Below are 21,843 nucleotides of genomic sequence, written 5' to 3'. Positions count from 1 at the left end.
AGGGACCCTGACAGAATTACTTCCTATGTGCGGACAATGAATGGAACAGTACAGGATTATCAATACTTCGAACTGGTACATACATGCACAAACTTACTCCACTCTTGGAGCAGGTGCCGCTTTGTATGCAGCTTTCTGGTGGACTTTTTTTTTTTCTCAAATAAAAGGTACATAAGTAAACATGTTGCCTTTATAAAATAGGTGAAACATATGCACCTATGTACCTTCCCTACCTAGGCATCTTGCTATTTATACTCCTGGGGGAAATTCTGCGCTACTGCCCAATGCAGAATTTAAACAGAAGTCCCCACCCTCTGTAGATAGCGCAGAATTCTGCTTTTCCCACACAGAATTCTGTGCAGTCTGATGTTGTGATGCAGCGTGGCACACAGGGCTGGTCTTAGGGCAAGGCGACTGCATAGGGCCTCACGCTCAAGAGTAGAGGGCGGGACCAGAGCTGAACGAGGGAAAGGAAGGCTTCCGAACCGCTGCCGAGCAGCTCGCATGCTTTTCACTGCTGCTACCTGCCGGCTGCTGTAACCTGACGTCGACGAGGTAACTTTTACAATTCAGAGGGAGGGGGGCCTTGGAGCTGGGAGGGGGGGGCGGGAGGCCTTGGAGCTGGGAGGGAGGGAGGGAGGACTTGGAGCTGGGAAGGAGGGAGGGAGCCCAGTCCTGGAGCTGGGGAGCCCTGGGGATGGCCCGGGAGCTTGGAGGGAGGGGTGGCTGGCCCTGGAGATAGGGTGGGGGTGGAGCTAGGATGTGGCCCCATCAAATTGGTCTGCATAGGGCCCCGCACTTGCTAAGACCGGCCCTGGTGACACAGATTCTTTGTTTCTAGCTGCCTCCCTTCCTTCCTTGCATACATACTACTCCAGCACCGCAAAAGGAGGAGCTGCCCAGCCGCACGTTAGGCTGCTTCCCCCTTTTCTGCTGCGACCTGCGTGGCAAAGGAACAGTCAGCCTAGGATGGAAGAGGAAGCAGCCCGATGTGCAGCACCTCTTCTTTTTGTGCTGGAGTGGTGTGTTTGCAGGGAGGGAGGTGCCTGGAAAAAATGTAGATGGCGAGTATATGTGTGTGCGTTTGGGGGGGAGGCTATAAAAAGTTGGATGGAATGTGTGTGTGGGGGGGTAAAATAAAAGACGGATGAGGTGAGTGTGTGCACCATGGGAAGAGAGTGAAAGGCTGCAGGAAGATGCATGGGGTGGTGTGTGCCGTGGGGCGGGGGCTGGAGCAAGGTGGATGGGATAGTCTGTCATTGGGGGGGGGGGGGCTGGAAAAAAAGTGGATACGGTATGTGTGTTATCAGGGCTGGAGAAAGGTGAATAATGTGTGTGTGTCATAGGGTGGAGGGCTAGAAACATGTGAATGGGGATGTAAGTGCCATGGGAGGGAGTACGGCAGGCAAAAGGTGGATGGAGTGTGAGCATCATGGGGATTGGGGCAGAAAAAAGTAAGGCGGGGATTTACTTGGGAGATGGGGAACATACCTTGGGGGGGTAGACAGAACAGGGGTCTTGCTGGAGAGCATAGGAAGGGCAGTAAAGACTGAGGGATAGAGAGAAAGAACTCTGAAAGGCAGAGTGCTGCTAGCGGGTAGAGAAAAGGTGAACAAACAGGGAGTGGCGGGGGAGAAAAACTGGAGGTATTCATCCTGGAGAAGGGGTAGAGAAAGCTGGGAAATGAATATAACAGGGAAAGGAATACAAGTTAAGAAAAAAATGGAGAAGGTGGAACAAGGAGGGAAACAGCTGTGATGGTGGTGGAGGGGGTGATATTTCATGCATGGGGGGGGAGACGACAACCCTTATAATGGGGAAATTCTGACAAGAACATCTCTATATATAAAAGGCAACCCCAACGTTCTAATGAAGCCTCCAGCCGGAAGTTTGAGGCGGCCGAGATATCCGGTATGCCCATGAGTGTCTGCCCCGCCCTCGCGTCACAACGTGATGACATCGAGGGCGGAGCAATGACACTCGAGGGGCGAAACGGACAAGGCACAGGCTTGGAGGCGGAGCAACACCCCCCCCCCCAGGAACAACGTGGGACGCAGGTACCGAGGCAGCCAGGCAGGCAGACAGCCTCGACGTCGGCGGCCACCCCCCCCCCCCAGGGCCGTCGCTCACTCGCACCCCGAGGTCGATGGAGGCAGCGCTTTAAACTAATGCCAGCTCACAGGAAGAGAAGCACAGTACAACACCCTTGCGTTCACCTTTTCCCTTCACTCTCTCTGCGTCCTCCCCTCATTTCCTGTTTCGCAGAGAGAGAGGGGGAAAGCTGAATGTGACGCTGCTGTACTGTGCTTATCTTCCTCTCAGCTGGCATTACTTTAAAGCGCTGCCTCCGTCGACCTCGGGGGGTGAGTAGCGGCCTCCGGGGGGGGGGAGGCAGTGAGCTACAGCCCGGGGGGGGGGGGGGGGGAAGCGAGTGCCCCGCCACCCTGTGTTTCTGTGTCTGGCTGGGTGGGGAGGGGGTTGCACTTGCCGGGCTTCTGCAAACATTGAGGGACTGCGGTGAGTGATTACCTCGGGGTGGGGGGGGGGATGCTGTTCTTGGAGGAACGGAGGGAGGGGCCCTGGAAATCAGAGGGAGACGGAGGGAGGGGCCCTGGAAATCAAAGGCCACAGATGGAGACGGAGGAAGAGAAAGGGAGGAAGGGAGGGAGGGGATGCCTACAACTCACAGGGGACACGGAGGAGGGCCTACAACTCAGAGGCCAGACAGACAGGGAGGGGGGCACTCTATATGGCTGAAAGGAAACATACAGAGACATATGGAGAGGATGGGAGACCAGGGGGAGAGAACAGATTGCTCGATGTGGACAGGAAGGGACGCCAGGGGGACAGGACACACTACACTCACTTCGACAGACACACGCTCTGTCTCAATCACACACTCACTCATACTCACTCACACGCTCTCTCTCTCACACATACTCTCTCCTAACAGTTTCCTTAAAAACAAAATTACCATTACAGAACCTTGCTAGCGCCCGTTTCATTGCGTTCAGAAACGGGCCTTTTTTCCTAGTTACAAATAAAGTGTGCAGAATTTTCACATTTTTTTTGCACACAATTCCCCCAGGAATATGAAAATTGCCATTCAACTGACTCTATATAACACACCGAGAGATAATGACAGCAACCATCAAAGATAAACAGCAGGAATTAAAATGCCAATAGCTCTTCCCACCTTTGACGCTTTAAAGTACACTGAGGATGACCCTTTCATGGTTCTGAGCAGATCTGAAGATCTCTTCTGTAAGTCTTCTTTTCTGATCACTCTCCACAGAAGTGATAGGGTATTAACAATCCGAGGCAGCTCTTCCAAAATGGCACTCTTTGCATTCCTCATGTTGGCAGGCTCTGCTGAAAGAGACTAGGAAAGGCAGAAGTAATGAAGCAAAGGGATTTGGGAATAAGAGTGTATGCCACACCACCTTTCACGCTTAAAATTTTTTTTTTATCAACACAGATAGAGGGGTAACAGCCAGCCTTGGTGTGAAATCAAGAATTAAAATAAACCCCCTTGTCAACATGATCTAAAAATAAGTTTTTTCTATAATCTCTCTATATAAAACACACCTCCAACATTCTAATGAAGCCTCACTTTCCCAACGTTCTAAAGTGAGGCGGCAGAGACCACTTTTTGAACATCAGTGTTTGCCCCGCCCACGCGCTGCTGATTGGCTGTGCCTCAGGTGATGCACACAAAGTACGGTTCCACCCGCCCACGTGCTGCTGATTGGCTGTGCCTCAGGTGATGCACACAAAGTACGGTTCCACCTCCCAAACACTCACATGGACTTAGAAACCACCAAGCCTTTGAATGGGACCGGTGCTGCAGAGGAGCAGGAGTGGGACAGCGAAGAAAATGCAGCGGCGTTCAGGAAAAAACAAACAAACACACACGAGTCCCGCCCCTTCCTGAGGAGGGGGTAGCTACCAGCACGGGGACCAACCGCAAGGAAAGCGCGGACGAAGAACGCCACTAAACAACCACTACATCGCGGACCTTACTCTGCAAGCTGTTCATGCGGTGAGTCTCCAAGCCGGCGTTCAGTGCCTACAACAGAGACTTCCAAACACATGCGCCGTCAGCCCCGCCCCCCCTACAGAACGCCACCCACATTCCACACTAAAACCAAACCAACCCCCCCCCCCCCCAAAAAAAAAAACCACCCAAACGGAAACCTCCGGCACCCAACCCCCCTCCCTAAAAAAACCGGATAATAGCCCACCTGAGTGCCCAGCTGAAATCAGTGCCTACAAGGAGACCTCCAGACACATGCGCCCTCAGCCCCGTTCCCCCCCTACAGAACACCACCCACATTCCACACTCGAAAAAAAACCCATATCTACTCCTACTGCCTGCCTGCAACGGATCCCTCTGGTTTCAACAAAAATACAAGTGCCTACAAATACCACATCAGAGTGCCCTGCTGAATTAAGATTACTGTATCACACTCACACGCAGAGAATCACCCCCTACCAGCCACAAAAAACCCCCACATCTAATATGGACAATCAGCATCACTCACTAACACACATACATACAACCAAACTGCCCACCACCCAAAATGCCACACACTGCCATGGACAGACAACATCTTGCTTTCACACTCATACACACACACTCCCTCCCCCAACCCCCTTAATACAAAAACTGAAACAGTAAAAACCTACATCTCTCTCTTACAAACACCCACAGACTCCCATAATCCCCCCCAAAAAAACCACAAACACTCATACAGAACAACCCTACCCCACAAACACCCCCCCACAAAATGGCACACACACCCACAGACACCCACAACCCCCCTCAAAACCACAAACACTCATACAGAACAACGCTACCCTACCCCACAAACACCCCCCCCCCCCAAAAAATAGCATACACCCATAGACCCCCACAACCCCCCCTCAAAACCACAAACACTCATACAGACTTTACAACTTAAAAAAAAACTCTTTTCCTTTTTAAAAAAAAATATATCCCTTAATATCAAACAGAAAAAGAAAACAAACAAAAAAAAAAACCACATGCTAGCGCCCGTTTCATTTGTTTTGGAAACGGGCCTTTTTTACTAGTAGTGACATAACAGATGATGGCAGAAAAAGAAATGTACCATCCATTCAGTCTGCCAAACAAGATACACTCATAGCACATGATATAATGGATCCATTCTTGATCTGTCCTTGTCATTTTCATGGCAGAGACCATAGAAGTCTGTCTGACACTTGCTTAATTTTCAACTACTGGAGTTGCCATCCTAACCCCCTGCAGCCCAACTATATTTGTCTAGCCAGAATCATTACACAGACCACAGAAGTCTGCCCGGCACTAAAGCATAGCTGGCTTGTTTCGATTCCATTCTCTTTCCATATAGGAATCTTACATTCCGTTACCATTTTTGACTGCACCTCCTCCTGCGGGAGGGCATTCCAGGCATCCACTACCCTCTCTGTGGAAAAAGTACTTCCTGACATTACTCCTAAGTCAATCCCCCTTCAACCTCAAATCATGTCCTCCAGTTCTAGTGCTTCCCCTTCTCTGGGAAGGTTAAGTTTGCATATTAATACCCAGTGCAATTTTTCTAGCAAAAAAGGTACCGGTACTCAAATGCCAGGCTACCCTTCAGGGGTTGGGTGATCACTGAGGGACTCACCCCACAATAGCCAGGCCCCCTGCAACCAGTCACAGAATCTATGACATATATGCCCCCTTATCGCCCTCTAAGCTCCCATTGTTTCCTTCCAATGTTTCAATGTTTGTGCTCCATTGTTACACTCTCAATGACACTTCAATTGTTTCGCATAATTATGCAAAATATAATCCATAACCAATATGTAACAAATTGTATTTCCAACATTTAACTCCTATTGTAAGCCACACTGAACCCGCAAAAAGGTGGGAAAATGTGGGATACAAATGCAATAAATAAATAAATAAATAAATAAACCAGTCACAGAATCTATGACATGGCAGAATTGGTGTATAGAGCCTGAGCTCTTTCATTAAAACTTGTGGTTCATGGGTCAATTTTAGCAGACACTGGAAAAGGTGCCGGTACTCAGTACCCCCGAGTACCCCCTCAAAAAAAGCACTGTTAATACCTTTCAAATATGTAAACATCTGCATCAAATATCTGAAAGGCATTAATATGCAAACAAATCTTTTCCAGAGAAAGGGAGGGGGTAGAACTACAAAACATGATTTCAGGTTGCTGGGGTGGGGGGGGGGGGGGGTAACTCAGGAGTAACATCAGGAAATACTTTTACAATGAGAGGGTTGTCAATGCCTGGAATGCCCTCTCATAGGAGGTGGTGTGGACAAAAAAGGTAACTGAATTCAAGAATGTGTGGGATAAAACACAAGGGATTCCTATATGGAAATGAAACTTAACTGTTTGGATAGCAAATCCAGTAGTTGGGAAGTGTTCAAATTTTAGGGTATCCCCATTCTTCCTAGTATAGTGGTTCACTCACTGATTAACTAGAAATGAACAGGATATCCTAGGCTGCAACTATGTTTACCCAATTTATCTAGACTCCGTCAGTGCTCAGAGCAGTGCACTTACTCTGAATAAATAAGAAGACCGTAAACAGGGTATAATTAAGAATATGAGAAAGTAGCTTTTTTTATTCAACACTCACCAAAGCAGATTAGTGATATCTCACTGGGAGTACAGAATATTGCTCCATGGAGTTACCTCTATATCTGAGACTCCAAAGAATATACAAGCAACGTGTAGAATCAATTGGTTATGGGAATATAATACCCCAGCTACACATAGGTGTTTTCTGGGTCTGAGTCTTTAATGTTATATTTTACCACTCAAAGCCAATTAGTAGATATAAAAGACTCAAAGTTACTCATGAGAAAGCAATTGGGTTACCGTCTCTCTGGCTTGAAGTAGGTAGTACACTCATTTTTATATGTCCCTTCAGGATACGGATAATGTGACAGTAATCACACCTTAATGGATCTATGTTAATGTCATAGTTAACACTGATTGGCTATGGTAATGAAGTGGTTAGTATTTTACTGAAAAAGCCAACAATAGACCACCTCTTACTGGAAGACTAACCTGCTTATAATCGAAATAGAAAAACACCTATATTGTGACCCAAATCGGGAGATAGACGTTTATCTCACAAAAACGAATAAAGCGGTATAATCGAAAGCCGAATTTGGACGTTTTCAACTGCACTCCGTCGCGGATGCGGACAAAGTTGATGGGGGCGTGTCGAAGGCGTGGTGAAGGCGGAACTGGGGTGTGGTTATCTGCCGATCAGAGATGGGCGTCTTTCGCCGATAATGGAAAAAAAAATATGCGCTTTTAGCGAGAATTTAGGGCACTTTTCCTGGACCCTGTTTTTCCACAAATAAGGCCCCAAAAAGTGCCCTAAATGACCAGATGACCACTGGAGGGAATCGGGGATGACCTCCCCTGACTCCCCCAGTGGTCACAAACCCCCTCCCACCACAAAATATGCCGTTTCACAACTGTTTATTTTCACCCTCAAATGTCATACCCACCTCCCTGGCAGCAGTATGCAGGTCACAGGAGCAGTTATTAGGGGGTGCAGTGGACTTCAGGCAGGTGGACCCAGGCCCATCCCCCCCCCCCACCTGTTACACTTGTGCTGGTAAATGGGAGCCCTCCAAACCGCCCCCCAAACCCACTGTACCCACATGTAGGTGCCCCCCTTCACCCCTTAGGGCTATAGTAATGGTGTAGACTTGTGGGCGGTGGGTTTTGAGGGGGATTTGGGAGGCTCAACACACAAGGGAAGGGTGCTATGCACCTGGGAGCTCTTTTACCTTTTTTTTTTGTTTTTGTAAAAGTGCCCCCTAGGGTGCCCGGTTGGTGTCCTGGCATGTGAGGGGGACCAGTGCACTCCGAATCCTGGCCCCTCCCACGAATAAATGTCTTGGAGTTATTCGTTTTTGAGCTGGGCGCTTTCCGTTTCCATTATCGCTGAAAAACAAAAACGCCCAGCTCAAAAAAAAGATAAACGTCCATGTTTTTCGAAAATACGCTTCGGTCCGCCCCTTCACGGACCCGTTCTCGGAGATAAACGCCCATGGAGATAGACGTTTCCGTTCGATTATGCCCCTCTAAGTCACCTTCTTGCAAGACCCCTCATTTCTACATTTTTGACCGTATCTTCCACAAAACACTTTCTGTGACACTTGGTCATCTTCTTGTGAACCCATCTTTTGTTCTGTTTTTCAAGACCATCGGTTACCACCATATTGCCACATTCATGCAACTCTGTCAGTTAGACCCCCACCCTTGCGGTTTTCTGTTTGCTCTGCAGTGTTTCAACACTGGAGTTCAAGTCAGAGACACAGGCCTGTAATTGTTTCCTCATTTTAGATCCTGAAGCAAGGTCAGGCCTGGGATCAAATAGTAATAATATTCAGAAGTGAGGATAGTGTCAGGGAGACTTCTATGGTCTGTGTCCCGATTATGGCTAGACAAATATAGATTTCTTATGATCAGCAGAGCTACTATAGTTCTGCTCTAATTGTTTTGATTTCTAAATTCAAAATACTAAGGTTCATACAGTAAGAGTGGAATTTCCAAAGCCCTTTGAAAATCCTACGCCAGTTAGTGCTGCGAGGGTATTTTATTGTGTAGCCGATAACGCTTAATGTGAGCAAGTGCAAAGTGACCCATGTGGGAAAGAGGAACCCAAACTATAGCTACGTGATACAAGGTTAATGATATACACTAGGTGTCATCGTTGATGATATGTTGAAATCCTTTGCACAGTGTGCAGTGGCAGCTAAGAAAGAAAATACAATGTTAAGTATTATTAGGAAAGGAATGGAAAACAAAACTGAGAATGTTATAATGCCTTTGTATCGTTCCATAGTGCGACCGCACCTTGAATAGTATGTGCAATTCTTGTCACTACATCTCAAAAAAAGACACAGCAGAATTAGATAAGGTAAAGAGAAGGGCAACGAAAATGATAAAGGGGATGGGACAACTTCCCTATGAAGAAAGGCGAAAGCAGCTAGGGCCCTTCAGCTTGGAGAAGAGGCGGAGATATGATAGAGGTCTATCAACTACTGAGTGGAGTGGAAGGGGTAGACATGAATCGTTTATTTACTCTTTATAAAAATACTAGGACTAGGAGGCACACATTGAAGCTACTAAGTAGTAAATTTAAAACAGACCAGAGAAAATATTTCTTCACACAAAATGTAATTAAACTCTGGAATTCGTTGCCAGAGAAAAAAGCAGCTAGCTTAGCAGGGTTTAAAAAAAAGTTTGAAAATTTCCTAAAAGTCCATAAGGCATTATTAAGATGGCTGTTAACACCCATTTAGCAGTGGAAATTCCTTTGAAAATTAATCATTCTAGGCAAGATGGCGGATTAGAGCGGAAGCGTGAGAGAGAGCTCCGACTTCACAGGGAAACTCTCTGGCGAGTTATTCCTATCCCAGGCTATGGGAAAGAGGAAGGGGAAGCCCAGGGGAACGTCCTCCTCGGTACCTGGAACTACTCCCGCTCCCCGGCAGCTAACCCTGGAGCAAGTCGGTATTCTCCCACAAACCATGCAACTACCCACCTCGGATCGACCCGCGGATGTTTCTCTGGGTCACAGCGAAGGAGCGGTCTCGTTGAGCCCGCTCGAAAACACAGCACCTCCGCGACCCGGAAGTAGCTTTTTCTCCGAGGCAGGAACGCCTCGTTCGACTCCCGGAGAGGAGAATAACCAAGCGTCCCCAGGAGGTACCTCGGCGATATTTGTCCCGGCAGAAGGAACAACGGAAACTTGGAGGGATTATACCACCTCGACCCCCACGCTTGCGGGAACAGCTACTATTCAAGGTTCGGAGTTGAGAAAACCGGCTGTTGTCACTTTGGACTCCCTATGGGACGTGCTTCAGGGAATGAATTCTCTACTAATGAAGGTAACTAATTCCTTTACTAAAGAAATTTCCGATTTAAAACAATCTCAGCAGAACTTATTGGAGAAAATTCAAGTTCAAGATAATCAAGTTAACAATTTAAAGGCTGAAATCTCTGTTCTGCAGTCGTTCTCAGGAGAGGTTTCTAAAGATAGAGACATATTGAAGAGAAAAATAGAATACTTGGATAACCAGGGGAGAAAAAATAACTTACGGCTTATAAATTTTCCTAAAGCCCCTTTGACTTCACCTATAGATATGCTGCGTAGATATTTTCAGGAAATACTTAAAATTCCAGCAGAGGCTTTTCCACCTATCAATAAGGCCTATTACTTAACTGGGATTAAGAAACCGGACCCCCTGGCTGCCCAAAATCACCTTGAAAATTTAACAGCTCTTTTGGAGAATTCACTGGACACTGTGACGGAGAGGACAACCCTTTTGATATCATTTGCGATAGAACTTGATAGAAACAATATTTTCAAATTATATTTCAAACATTTAAATGAGAAATTTCTTGGAGAACAAGTTCGTATATATCCAGATTTAAATAAAGAAACTCAATTGCGGAGACGAGAATTTATGAGATTGAGACCTAGAGTTACCGCTTTAGGTGCTCTATTTGTTTTAAAATTTCCATGTCGTTGCATTATATCTATTGACTCTGTAATATATATGTTTCTTGATCCCCACAAAATGAAGGTCTTTATTGATTCTAGAGAAAGTAGAGAAATTCAACCTTGAATGTTCAATAGGTTTGACACGCTGATATTCGGCTGCGGGTATTTGCATGATACCGCTCTTTAGACTATTGTTGTATTTTCTTTTTTCTTTTTCCTTGTTTCTTGCCTGGTATATTGTGGTCTAAATGTATCTTGGATTATTTCATGATTTGCAATATTATGTTATTTTTTATTTCCTTTTTTCCGACATTTAAGTTATATGACTAAATGTATTATAAAATTCAATAAAATAAAATTAAAAAAAAAAAAAAGAAAATTAATCATTCTTAGAACAATATTTCCATTTACTTTAATGGTTACTGATATTTAAATTTAACACAGAACATGTCAAAACATGCTTGACATTTCTTAAGTTCTTGATACCAGTGGGGAAAAAAGTTTATCAAAACTGTAAATGCACATAGTATTGGACAAGCTTCAGCCGTTCCTCTCATCAACTTCTAAGGATAATGCTTTGTTCCTTGCATCTATTATCGAAGACTTTAAAGATTCTACAAAAGTTTAGAAGAACAGAATTTGATTCCTATGATACAGCTTTAAGAGGATCGGCCATAGGTATTTCAACTAGAAGAATGGCTCCAGGGCTTCAGAGATCAAAGTACACTGCAAATGCACCTTGATCTGGAGAAAATGTATTTGGTAACAAATGTAATGAAACGGTCTCGCTGATAAAGAAAGACTGTACCACAATACAAACACTTTCAGCTGGTAACATGAAACAGTATCACTCCACTTCCAAACAATATCATTCTTATGGATATGAGAGATCCTACTATCTGTATAGGAGATACCATCAAAGTAATCACCAATATTCCAGACAGTGAACACAATGCCCTGCCACACAATATAATCAGCAACAAAAATCTTCTCAGCTGCAACAGGTGAAAATAAATCCAGGATTTTGATAACTCTGCTCCAAGTTCATCAATAGGAGGGAGGCAAACTACCAAAGTTTCTCAGCAACTGGAATTCAACTACTTCCAACAAATGGATAACCAATATAATAAAAAAAACGGCCACTGTATGAACCTTCTTTCAATTCCACAATTCAAAAGAATATCAGCGTCATAAATCCCAGCACATCTACTCAATTTACTGTAATAGGAAAACGAATCCGACTTGCGAGCCCAAGCCAAAGAAGTGATGCCATATCAAGAACACAACCAGGGATTTTACTCCAAGTACTTCCTGATCGCCAAGAAGTAGGATGCAAGAGACCTATTCTGGATGTTAGACATCTCAATAAATTCATTAAAAAAAAGAAAAGTTCAGAATTAATTATTTCACCACCATTTTTCCTCTCATCCAACCAAACTGCTGGATGGCATTCTTGAAAGATGTATAATCTCCACATACCAATTTATCCAAAACGTTGGAATTATGTTTCAAGTGCTTGAAAACTCACTATCAATATAAAATCCTAACATTCAGTCTCTCTTCAGCATCCAGAGTTTCACACATTGTGTGGTGGCAGTGACTGCTCACTTACATCAACAGGGAATATTGGTATTCTCATACTTAGATGATTGGCTAATTGTAACAACCTTACATGGATGCGGATGCCTTATAAGCCACAGGGGATAAGCAGGCATTAGGTCTTGCTTTGTCTTGTTGATTGCTTGAGAAAAAAAGAATGAGGAAGTCAAGAATTATGCAGCCTTAACCCTTGTCTCTGAGGAAAGTGATTGAAACCCTGCGGAGTCCGGCGGTTTCAGGGGAAGGCAATTGATGAATGTTTCAGCGAGGCAAGATAGTTCTGTCAGCGAGGCAAGAATCTGTCAAGATAAGTGCACAGTTTTCACCTAGTATATATATTTTTTAAAGTGATAAGCGATTTTATAGCACTGAGGTGATTGGGAAGCATGAAAAAATGAGCATATGTTGCTCCCCAAAAAAATTTGTTTGAGTTACCCGATGAAAGAAATGCTATGCCACTTTGTAGCAGCATTATTGACTGCAGTACTAGTGGAAAATATCTGAGGATACTCTACATATTATACTGTGAACTGTTTTAAGCACTCTCTTTGAGTTGGTGGCTAATAGTCCTGGTTTGTGTGTATATGTCATTGGATGTTACCAGAGATATTGATATTGTGGATTCGTTTTCTGTTGGCTAATTGTAACTACATAATGCAGCAGGTAACTCTGGACTCAACAATCTGAATTCTTGGAGAGTTAGGCTCTCTCATCAACTATTCAAAAACTGCAACGCACACATTTGAATTCATAGGCACCAAGATCAACACACAGCTTCAGTGATGCTCCCAATGGACAGAGCGAAGAGTCCACAGCATCACTGGGCAATCTAATACAACCGTGAAGAACATTTTGAAACTTTTAGGACACATAGCAGCAACAGTACATGTTGTTCCCCTTGCAAGATCATATAGGAGACCAATTCAGTGGTACCTAAAAGCAAGATGGAATTAATTTGTGCATCCACTAACAGCCAAAGGTACCACTATCAGACACTTTCACTAGTGGGATCAGCCAATAGTTCTTACAATAGACACGTCGAAGATTGTGATCTATATGAGCTTACTACCCCAAAAAACACAGGGGCTATGGACACCTCAAGAATCCAAACAAATAAATCTACTAGAACTCAGAGCAATGTTCTACACAGTCTGAACTTTAAGTTCTGTCATCTAGAACAAAATAATGCAATCAGGTGGCCATGTTTTACATAAACAAACAAGAAGGAATGGGTTTCCTTCATCTTTGCAGAGAAGAAGTAAGAATAAGGATGCTAGCAGTACACCTTAATTTAATTCCAGTACCAACCTACCTTCTAGGCCATCAGATTCAGTAAGCAGACAAACTGGCAGTAAACTGAAGCCACATGAGTGGTTGTTCAAGACCACAGCTATTCGGAGGAACACCTTAGATAGATCTCTTTGCAACAGAACGAAACAATAAGTGTCTCCACTTCTGCTCAAGATACCCAACGCTGTCCAGACTAGCATCAAGACTTTCCTTATCTCATGGGTAGACGTGCTCTTCTATACACTTCCACCCTTTCCTTGCATCTCCAGGACACTTCAAAAGATACAAGATGTAGCGACTGTAATCCTCATTGCTCCAGATTGGCCAAGATAAATTCGGTTCCTGCTCCTAATCAAGTTCTCTGAGAAACCTCCAATACCTTTACCAAAGGAAATAGGTCTCCTAATTTGAATCATAGTTACCCGATGCTAGGGGTCCACCCTTGGAAGTCAGCACCCAAGAAAAAGATCTAGGTGTCACTGTAGACAATATGCTGAAATCTTCTGCCTAGTGTGAGGACGACCAAAAAAGCAAACAGGATGCTAAGAATTATTAGGAAAAATATGGTAAATAAGACCAAGAATACTTTTTTTGCCTTTGTATCACTCCATGGTGTGATCTCAGCTGAGTATTGTGTTCAATTCTTGTCACCATATCTCAAAAAAACATATAGCGGAATTAGAAAAGGTTCAAAGAAGAGCGATCAAAATGATAAAGGGGATGGAACTCTTCTCATATGAGAAAAGGCTACAGAGGTTAGGGCTCTTCAGCTCGGAAAACAGGTGGTTGAGGGGAGATAAGATTGAGCTCTACAAAATCCTGTGTGGTGTAGAACGAGTAGAAGTAAATCGATTTTTTACTTTTTCAAAAAGTACAAAAACTAGGGGCACTCAATGAAGTAACATGGAAATACTTTTAAAACCATCCAATAGGATAATGAATATAATTTCAGAAACTTTGCCACAAAATCTACTTTGATCTGCTACTGGAAATGGATGCTATAACTAACATGCTGCCCCCCTCCCACCCTTACCCCAATCCAGCCTCAGAACTTTCACTCTCTCCTCTCTAATCTGACCCCAGCACTCTCTTCCATGACCTCCTCAGGTTGGCCTTAGCAGCTTCTCTTTGTTGGTCTGTGGTGGTTCGTTTCCTGCTCCCACATATGTAGTGAGGCTTTGTTTGTTGCCGCCAGTGTGCAGTCTGTGTTTTGATGCATATGTGAAGTGGATCAGAGGGATTAGGCCCAACTGGAAACAAAGAAGTACACCAGTATGGTAAAATCAGCTTTACTGATTTAGTAACGTAGATGCTGCCTTTCAATTTCAGTTCAGAAGTTTTAATTTCATTTTACCTGCTTATGCAGTGATTTGTCATTCCCAGGCATTCGCTGAAACATGGTTGTACTGGGTTTCTATACAAGAAGTTTCATCAATAAAGCTCATTTTACCATATTGGTATATCACTGTTTCCGGTTCAGACCCATTCCCTCCGATCCACTTTAATGTTTGTGTCACCTGCCTCTCCCTTTTTTAAGTACTAAATTTATGGCCTTTCCCCTTCTGAAGACAGTTTCATGTGGGATTTTTCAACAAAGTTCTACTGACTATAGTTAACAGTTTTATTTTCACATATAACTGATATATGAAAAATGTTTATCATACACTTTGTTGTCTATGAGTATACAAATGTTGTGGATATACATCCTGCCTGATTATATAACTACCGACCAGTAGCATCGATTCCACTCATGACCAACCTCATGGAAGGCAAAGTGACGAAACAACTCACTGAATACCTAAATAAACACTCAATTCTGCACGAGTCCCAATCAGGATTTCGGACAAATCATAGCACTGAAACCGTACTAGTGTCCGCAATGAACTCATTCAAACAAGCAATTGCGACAGGTAACAACATCCTCCTCCTGCAATTCGACATGTCCAGTGCCTTTGACATGGTCAACCATGAAATACTAATACATATACTAGAATACTTCGGAGTAGGAGGCACAGTTCTCAAATGGTTCAAAGGATTCTTGACCACAAGATCATACCAAGTAACAACGAACGCAGACAGATCACCACCATGGATACCTGAATGTGGAGTCCCCCAGGGATCCCCTCTCTCACCAACATCGTTTAACCTAATGATGATACCTCTAGCCAAACTATTAACCAATCAAAACCTCAACCCCTACATTTATGCAGATGACGTCACAATCTACATCCCATTCAAACAAGATCTAATTGAAATCACCAACGAGATCAACCAAAGCCTCCAAATAATGCATACCTGGGCAGATGCATTCCAATTAAAACTTAACGCAGAAAAAACACAATGTCTTGTACTCACCTCACAACATAACACAAAAAACTTTAACGCCACAATCACACCATACTGTTCTCTCCCAGTCTCACAAAACTTGAAAATTCTCGGAGTCACCATTGACCGAAACCTCACTCTTGATACCCACGTGAAAAACACGACGAAAAAGATGTTCTACACCATGTGGAAACTTAAAAGAGTAAAACCTTTCTTCCTGAGATACATCTTCCATACCCTGGTACAGTCAATGGTAATAAGCCATCTGGACTACTGCAATGCACTATACGCAGGGTGCAAAGGACAATCAAAAAACTCCAAACTGCCCAGAATACAGCCGCCAAACTCATATTTGGAAAAACCAAATATGAAAGCGCAAAACCCCTAAGAGAGAAACTTCACTGGCTTCCATTGAAGGAACGCATTGCGTTCAAGATCTGCACGATTGTACACAAAATCATTCATGCAGACGCCCCAATCTACATGCTAAACCTCGTAGACTTACCTCCCAAAAATGCCACAAGATCATCCCGTAAATTTCTCAACCTGCACTACCCCAGCTGCAAAGGACTTAAATACAAGCTGATGCACGCCACTACCTTCTCTTACAAGAGCACGCAGATATGGAATGCATTACTTACAGACCTGAAAGCAATCAAAGAAACATCTATCTTCCGAAAATCTCTGAAAACATTCTTCTTCAACGAGGCCTACAATGAGAACCTATAACCTCACTAAGTCCACTCAACTACGAACGCACACCTTCTATAATTACCCTAACAACTCCCTTCCTTCCTCCCTCACCCCTTCCTTAATCGCTACACATTACTAACTGTATCCAATATCCTGTTATGACAATGTTACCAAATCTATGTAAGCCACATTGAGCCTGCAAATAGGTGGGGGAATGTGGGATACAAATGCAATAAATAATAATAAAATAATATACTACAGTAAATCAAAATGCACCCGTACCTTTTTGGTGTGTGAAGCATGGTCTAGAAGACAAAAATGACTGATAGTAGTAAGTCCTTCCAGGAGAGTGAGAGGATAATCTGGTGGGATGTTTTCCCTTTTAGACATCATGCTACAGGAGCAGAGAAGAACATTAGAAACCACTCATATATTAAATCGCCAGTGCTTGTAATACTAGACATTCTTTTTGCGCATATGTAGAGGCCAATTCTATAACAGACTGCCTGGATTAAGAAGGCAAAATTGAACCTATTTGCAGTCTACTTTATAAAGGCAAATGATGCAGAGTTGGGTGAAGCATGAATTAATGTTGAAATGTCTCCCAGAACGGGAAGATATTCACCTGTAGCAGATGTTCTCTGAGAACAATAGGCCAAGTATTCTCACCTCTGGGTGATGTCATCTGACGGAACCCAGTGCAAATACTACCTAGCGTATACATCAAGTAGAAAATTCTAGCAGCATCCAACTGTGCATGCGCGGGTGCCTTTCTGTACCACGTGTGAGCGCAAGTTTCTCAGTAGTATATTATAGCTGAAGGAAAATAACTCCTAAAGGAGGTGGGAGGGTATGTGAGAATACTTGGACTGGTGTCCTTGGAGAACATGCTAAAGGTGAATAACTTCGCTTTCTCTAAGGACAAGAAGCCATTAGTATTCTCACATCTGGGAATCCCTGCTAACAGGATTGAAATTCTACACTCTCAACATCCAGGCCATGAGTGCCAGGGACTGGAGGTTGGGATGCAGAAGGGACCCCTCATTTGGTATTATGAGGGTCAGAAAACATTCCAATCCAGACAGCTCCTCAGAGGACAACTCCAGAAGATGAGGAAACCAGAAAAGGAAATTGTATCAACTCTAAATGAAAAACTTTAATTTTCCAGGCACTTGTAATAGAACTACTTTCTCCGATAACAAGCATTTAAACTTTCAGAATAATTTAGCTTAACATACTTCAATGAAGCATTTAATTTTCAATGTGATTTCTATGGGAAAAAAATAATTTTATGTATGTGAATCGAGTGTGTGACAATAACCCATCCTGTATGTGGAGGTGTTCTCAGAGAAGAGTTGAATCCTGGAAGACAACTTGAATGGTTTTGGATTTTCAAAACTACATGCACTTAGTCAAATGAAAGTATCCACAGAAAAGTAGGTTTCAGTGTCCACCAGTAGTTTTTACTTAGGTAATTCAACGTGAATCTATATGGGCTTTTATACTGAAAACTAGTACAAAGATGAGGAGTAAGAAGTGCCCACAGACTTTGCTATAATGTCCTCTGTATCAGTTTTTCCCAACTCTGTCTTGGACACGTCTAGTCAGTCTGGTTTTCATGACAGCTATCATGAATAAGCATGAGAGGACTTTGCATACACTGGGTTTCCAATGAATAAAAATCCATCTCAAGCATATTCATTCTGGTTATCCTAGTAAAAAAAACAGACTGGTTAAGTGTATCTCTAGGAATACATTGGGAAACACTGCCCAACATCCCTATATAATCTCAGTAGCAACAACAACTTCACTCATTTTTTTTCCTACTGAGCTTCTTTTATCAGTGATTTTATTACTCACTTCATTTTAATATTTCTCATTAGCACACTGTGTTCAATCACCTGTCTTCTTTCCTTTAAATTCCCTATAAGAAACTATTTTGAAATACATTCCATCCTACTTTCAAAAGCAGCCAAGTAAATACATGTTTGAAATACGAGTAGAATGCATTCCAAATTCACACCTAAGAATGGTTATTGAGGACTATTATTTTTGTGTAAGAGGTTTATCTGTACTTGGACAGAAAAACTTAACCAGCAGAGGAAACAGCACTTACCTCACTTCCAGCTTCACAGACTCATTTTCATACTGCTTGGCCAGTTCATCCAAGTTCTTACATATCTGAGCGATAAAAGGTGCAACAGCCCACCCTAAAGATTTCCGGAAGTAGGGTAAGGAAGATGTGACTAAAGCAACCCAGGGGGGATGCATCCCATAGCCATATTCTGGCCGGAGTGCTCTAACTATGGCCGAGACAAATAATCCTTGAGAGGTTATTGGGTGTGACTGCACGTACTGCATAGCATTGATAGATTTCTGGAAATTCAGGGTTTGTTGCCACTCTTTGGAGAGAGCAACTTGGCTCTCCTGCTCCTCGTGCAGCTGTCCAAGATGGTGTTCTAGAACAATCAAGACCTGCAAAAGTTTTAACAGCTCAATTTGAAGAGGATGCTCACTCCAGATCTGATCCTGACCAAAATTGATAAGGCTCTCTTCAAAAAGGTTTCCTTCAATGGTATCGCTGGTCTCACCTGCCATTACTTCGTACTTTTTTTGACTGATATGCATGGAAGCTGACAGGGAAAGGAGGACAAACTCTTGAACCTTGCACCTCTCCAATAAACTATGAATAAATTCAACATTTTTGCCTTCTGCCGGCTTTGCCATCGCTGTCAGTTGAGACATTATCCGGATCAAGACTTCTACACTCTTGACTTGGACGTCTCTGTTGCCAAGCACATCTCTGTGAGTTACCTTCAAATAGCAGGAGTAGTAAGACCTTAAGAAACTCAGACAGAGATAGGTCAGCAGTTCTATCAATAAAGAATGGGGACACATGGGAGATTGTGTCTGAAGTTTTCCATAGAAACTTTGGCCCACAAGGGCTTCCTGGTGACGAGCCAGTAGGTTGTAAATTAAATTCAAGTGAGCAGTAGAGCTGGTGTCCATACTAGCTTCTGCCACTGCCTCAATGAACTCTTTGGGGTTCGTTTTAAGCACTGCCTCAAGCACAGAGAAAGCGTACAAAACCCTCTTGGAATCATAAGGCTGCAGGTACAACAAGATGTGCTTAAACATTGCCTCTATCATTTCTTGCTTCTCCTTCTGCTGCTTCAGCAACCGTGAAGTCTGGATTGCTTTCAGTTCTAAATCTGCTTCCTCATCACTTGAGAGAGATTCAGAGACCTGAGTTTTCTCTGAATCAGTGCGTACAAGATTCAGCAACAAAGTGGGTCTAGCTTCATCATGGAGGCTTGTGCGTTTCAGGTTTCCTTGGTTACTGGCTGCTCCTTCATAGTTCTCCTCATTGGTCTTCTCCTGCAGATCAAAGGAGTGTGGGGAGAAGGAAGAAGAGTTTTCACTGTCCCCATGGCCTGTGCTTGTATCCGCTGATTCTGTATGATCACTATTATCCTCATTTTCGTCTGTGTAATGTACAGGCTCCACACGATAAGAAGTACCAGTGTCTGCTACCCAATCACTATTAAGCTTCTCTGGGTCCTTTTCAACTTCAGCCCAAATGGCTTCCCTGTCCACTGTGGTAATCTGGTTCACTGGAAGAATTTCAGAATAACCTTCATGCATCTCATTAGCTCCTGTAGATTCTTTCAAACAGGTTTTCTTTCTTCTGAGCCACTGGTTGAAGTCTCCTAGAGAAATCAAGAAGAAAATAAGACCTCAGTATACAAACTGGACTTCTTCCTCCAGCTAACTAGTTGAGAGATCCAGCGAAATATTATCTAACAAAAGAAGGCTGGGGGTAATTTAAAACAAAAACATAACCAATGTACTCATCCTCAACACACTCAGCTGATTACTTATAACTTGAGATATGTTACTACACAGGATCTCTCCATATGGTTATATTACTGTTAAGGTTATTACTAAAAATATTTGTTTAATACAGTTAGCAGTTTTTAGACTTTTCTCAGACAAGTTTTATAAGGAGTCAGCATTGTGTACACTTAGTAACGTTATTTAAATAAAACAAAGTTAATTACCTGTAACAGGTGTCTCCAGGACAGCAGGATAAAAATTCTTGCAGTTGGGGAGGATGCGCATGATAGCATTATTGAGGTTGGAGAGAGTGGGGATAGTGGATTTTAATTCCAAAGCTGGATTACAGTTTCAAGTTATATGGAGCCCCTTTCTCAACACATTGACTCCGTCAGCTAGGAGTAGACTATTGAACTACTAATGGTACCCTGTAGATTATGCATAAGGGAGTGGGGAAGGGGGGAGGGTGAGTTGGGGGAAAAGGGGGGAGGGGAAGGGGTTAGTTGGGGGGGAAGTTTATGTTAAACAAGTTATGATCATTGCGTTTCTGTAACAATGTGTTTTTCTTTATTTTGCAATAAAAATGATTTAACATAAAAAATTCTTGCAGTTGGGCGACTCTTATCCAACAGAGCCTGTATGGGAACGCTCACCAAATTCTTTACTACAATATTCTAGAGAGCTGTACTTTGCATGCGCACAGCTTCCTTCATGCTGTTGTCATGTGGGACCTAGTCAGTCTAGTATATAGCTTATAGAATTTAACTCCAATGAGAGGAGGGCAGGTATATAAGAATATTTTTCCTGCTGGCCTACAGAGAACATCTGCTAAAGCTAAGTAACTTTGCTTCCTCCAAAGACAAACAGGATAAGATATTCTTACAGTTGGGAATCCCTAGCTACCAGGCTGCCTCAAAAAAATAGGGTACAACAACAGGGCCAAGAATAGACATTACCAACGTTACTGAGGAACTAGATATAATTAATTTGTTATTTATATATATATTTTTTTCTTTTTGAAGGCAGCCTGGAACAGAAACAAATGGGTCGGGGAGGGGGAGGGGGCAGGCGGGGAGTTGGATTTTAGATCCTAGATAAATTCTGAAGGACTGTCTGACCAAACCGACTGTTGAATCAGGAGTCCAGGCCCAAACAGTAGTGAGAAATAAATGTATGGACTGACGTCTACATTGCAGCTCTGCCAATTTTCTCTACAGAGGCCAATGTCAAGTGGACTACCGAAACAGGGGAAAGGGTATAGAATTTGATATACCTCCTGTCTGTGATTACAATCAAAGCAGTTTACGTATTATATACAGGTACTTATTTTGTACCTGGTGCAATACAGTGTTAAGTGACCTGCCCAGAGTCACAAAGAACAGCAGTGGGAAACTGAACCCAGTTCCCAGACAGTGCAGCCTGGGGATAAGAAAAGGAAATGCTGTTTTCCGATGGCAACCCCCAGCATGTTTGGGTTTCTGTGGGCTCTCTTCCAGTCCAGAGAGTGAAGTGTTCTTTCACCTTTGTGGGCATGAGTTATGG

General features: G+C 43.4%; 1 protein-coding gene across 2 annotated transcripts in view; it reads right to left on the bottom strand.

Annotated features, from left to right (window-relative positions):
* DOP1B (DOP1 leucine zipper like protein B) overlaps positions 1-21,843 on the bottom strand; it is a 224,042-nt gene that overhangs the window by 99,400 nt on the left and 102,799 nt on the right. For both annotated transcript variants that reach the window (XM_030202211.1, XM_030202212.1), the window contains exons 19-21: positions 18,581-20,174; positions 16,747-16,858; positions 3,197-3,382 (exon numbers count right to left, since the gene is read on the bottom strand). In XM_030202211.1, coding sequence (XP_030058071.1) covers positions 3,197-3,382; positions 16,747-16,858; positions 18,581-20,174 — 1,892 coding nt within the window. The remainder of the gene's footprint in view (positions 1-3,196; positions 3,383-16,746; positions 16,859-18,580; positions 20,175-21,843) is intronic.

This window comes from Microcaecilia unicolor, chromosome 4 (assembly GCF_901765095.1).
Source record: "Microcaecilia unicolor chromosome 4, aMicUni1.1, whole genome shotgun sequence".
NCBI classification, from domain to species: Eukaryota; Metazoa; Chordata; class Amphibia; order Gymnophiona; family Siphonopidae; genus Microcaecilia; species Microcaecilia unicolor.
The sequence above is the reverse complement of the archived record's forward strand: the minus strand, read 5'-3'. Positions and strand labels throughout refer to the sequence as shown.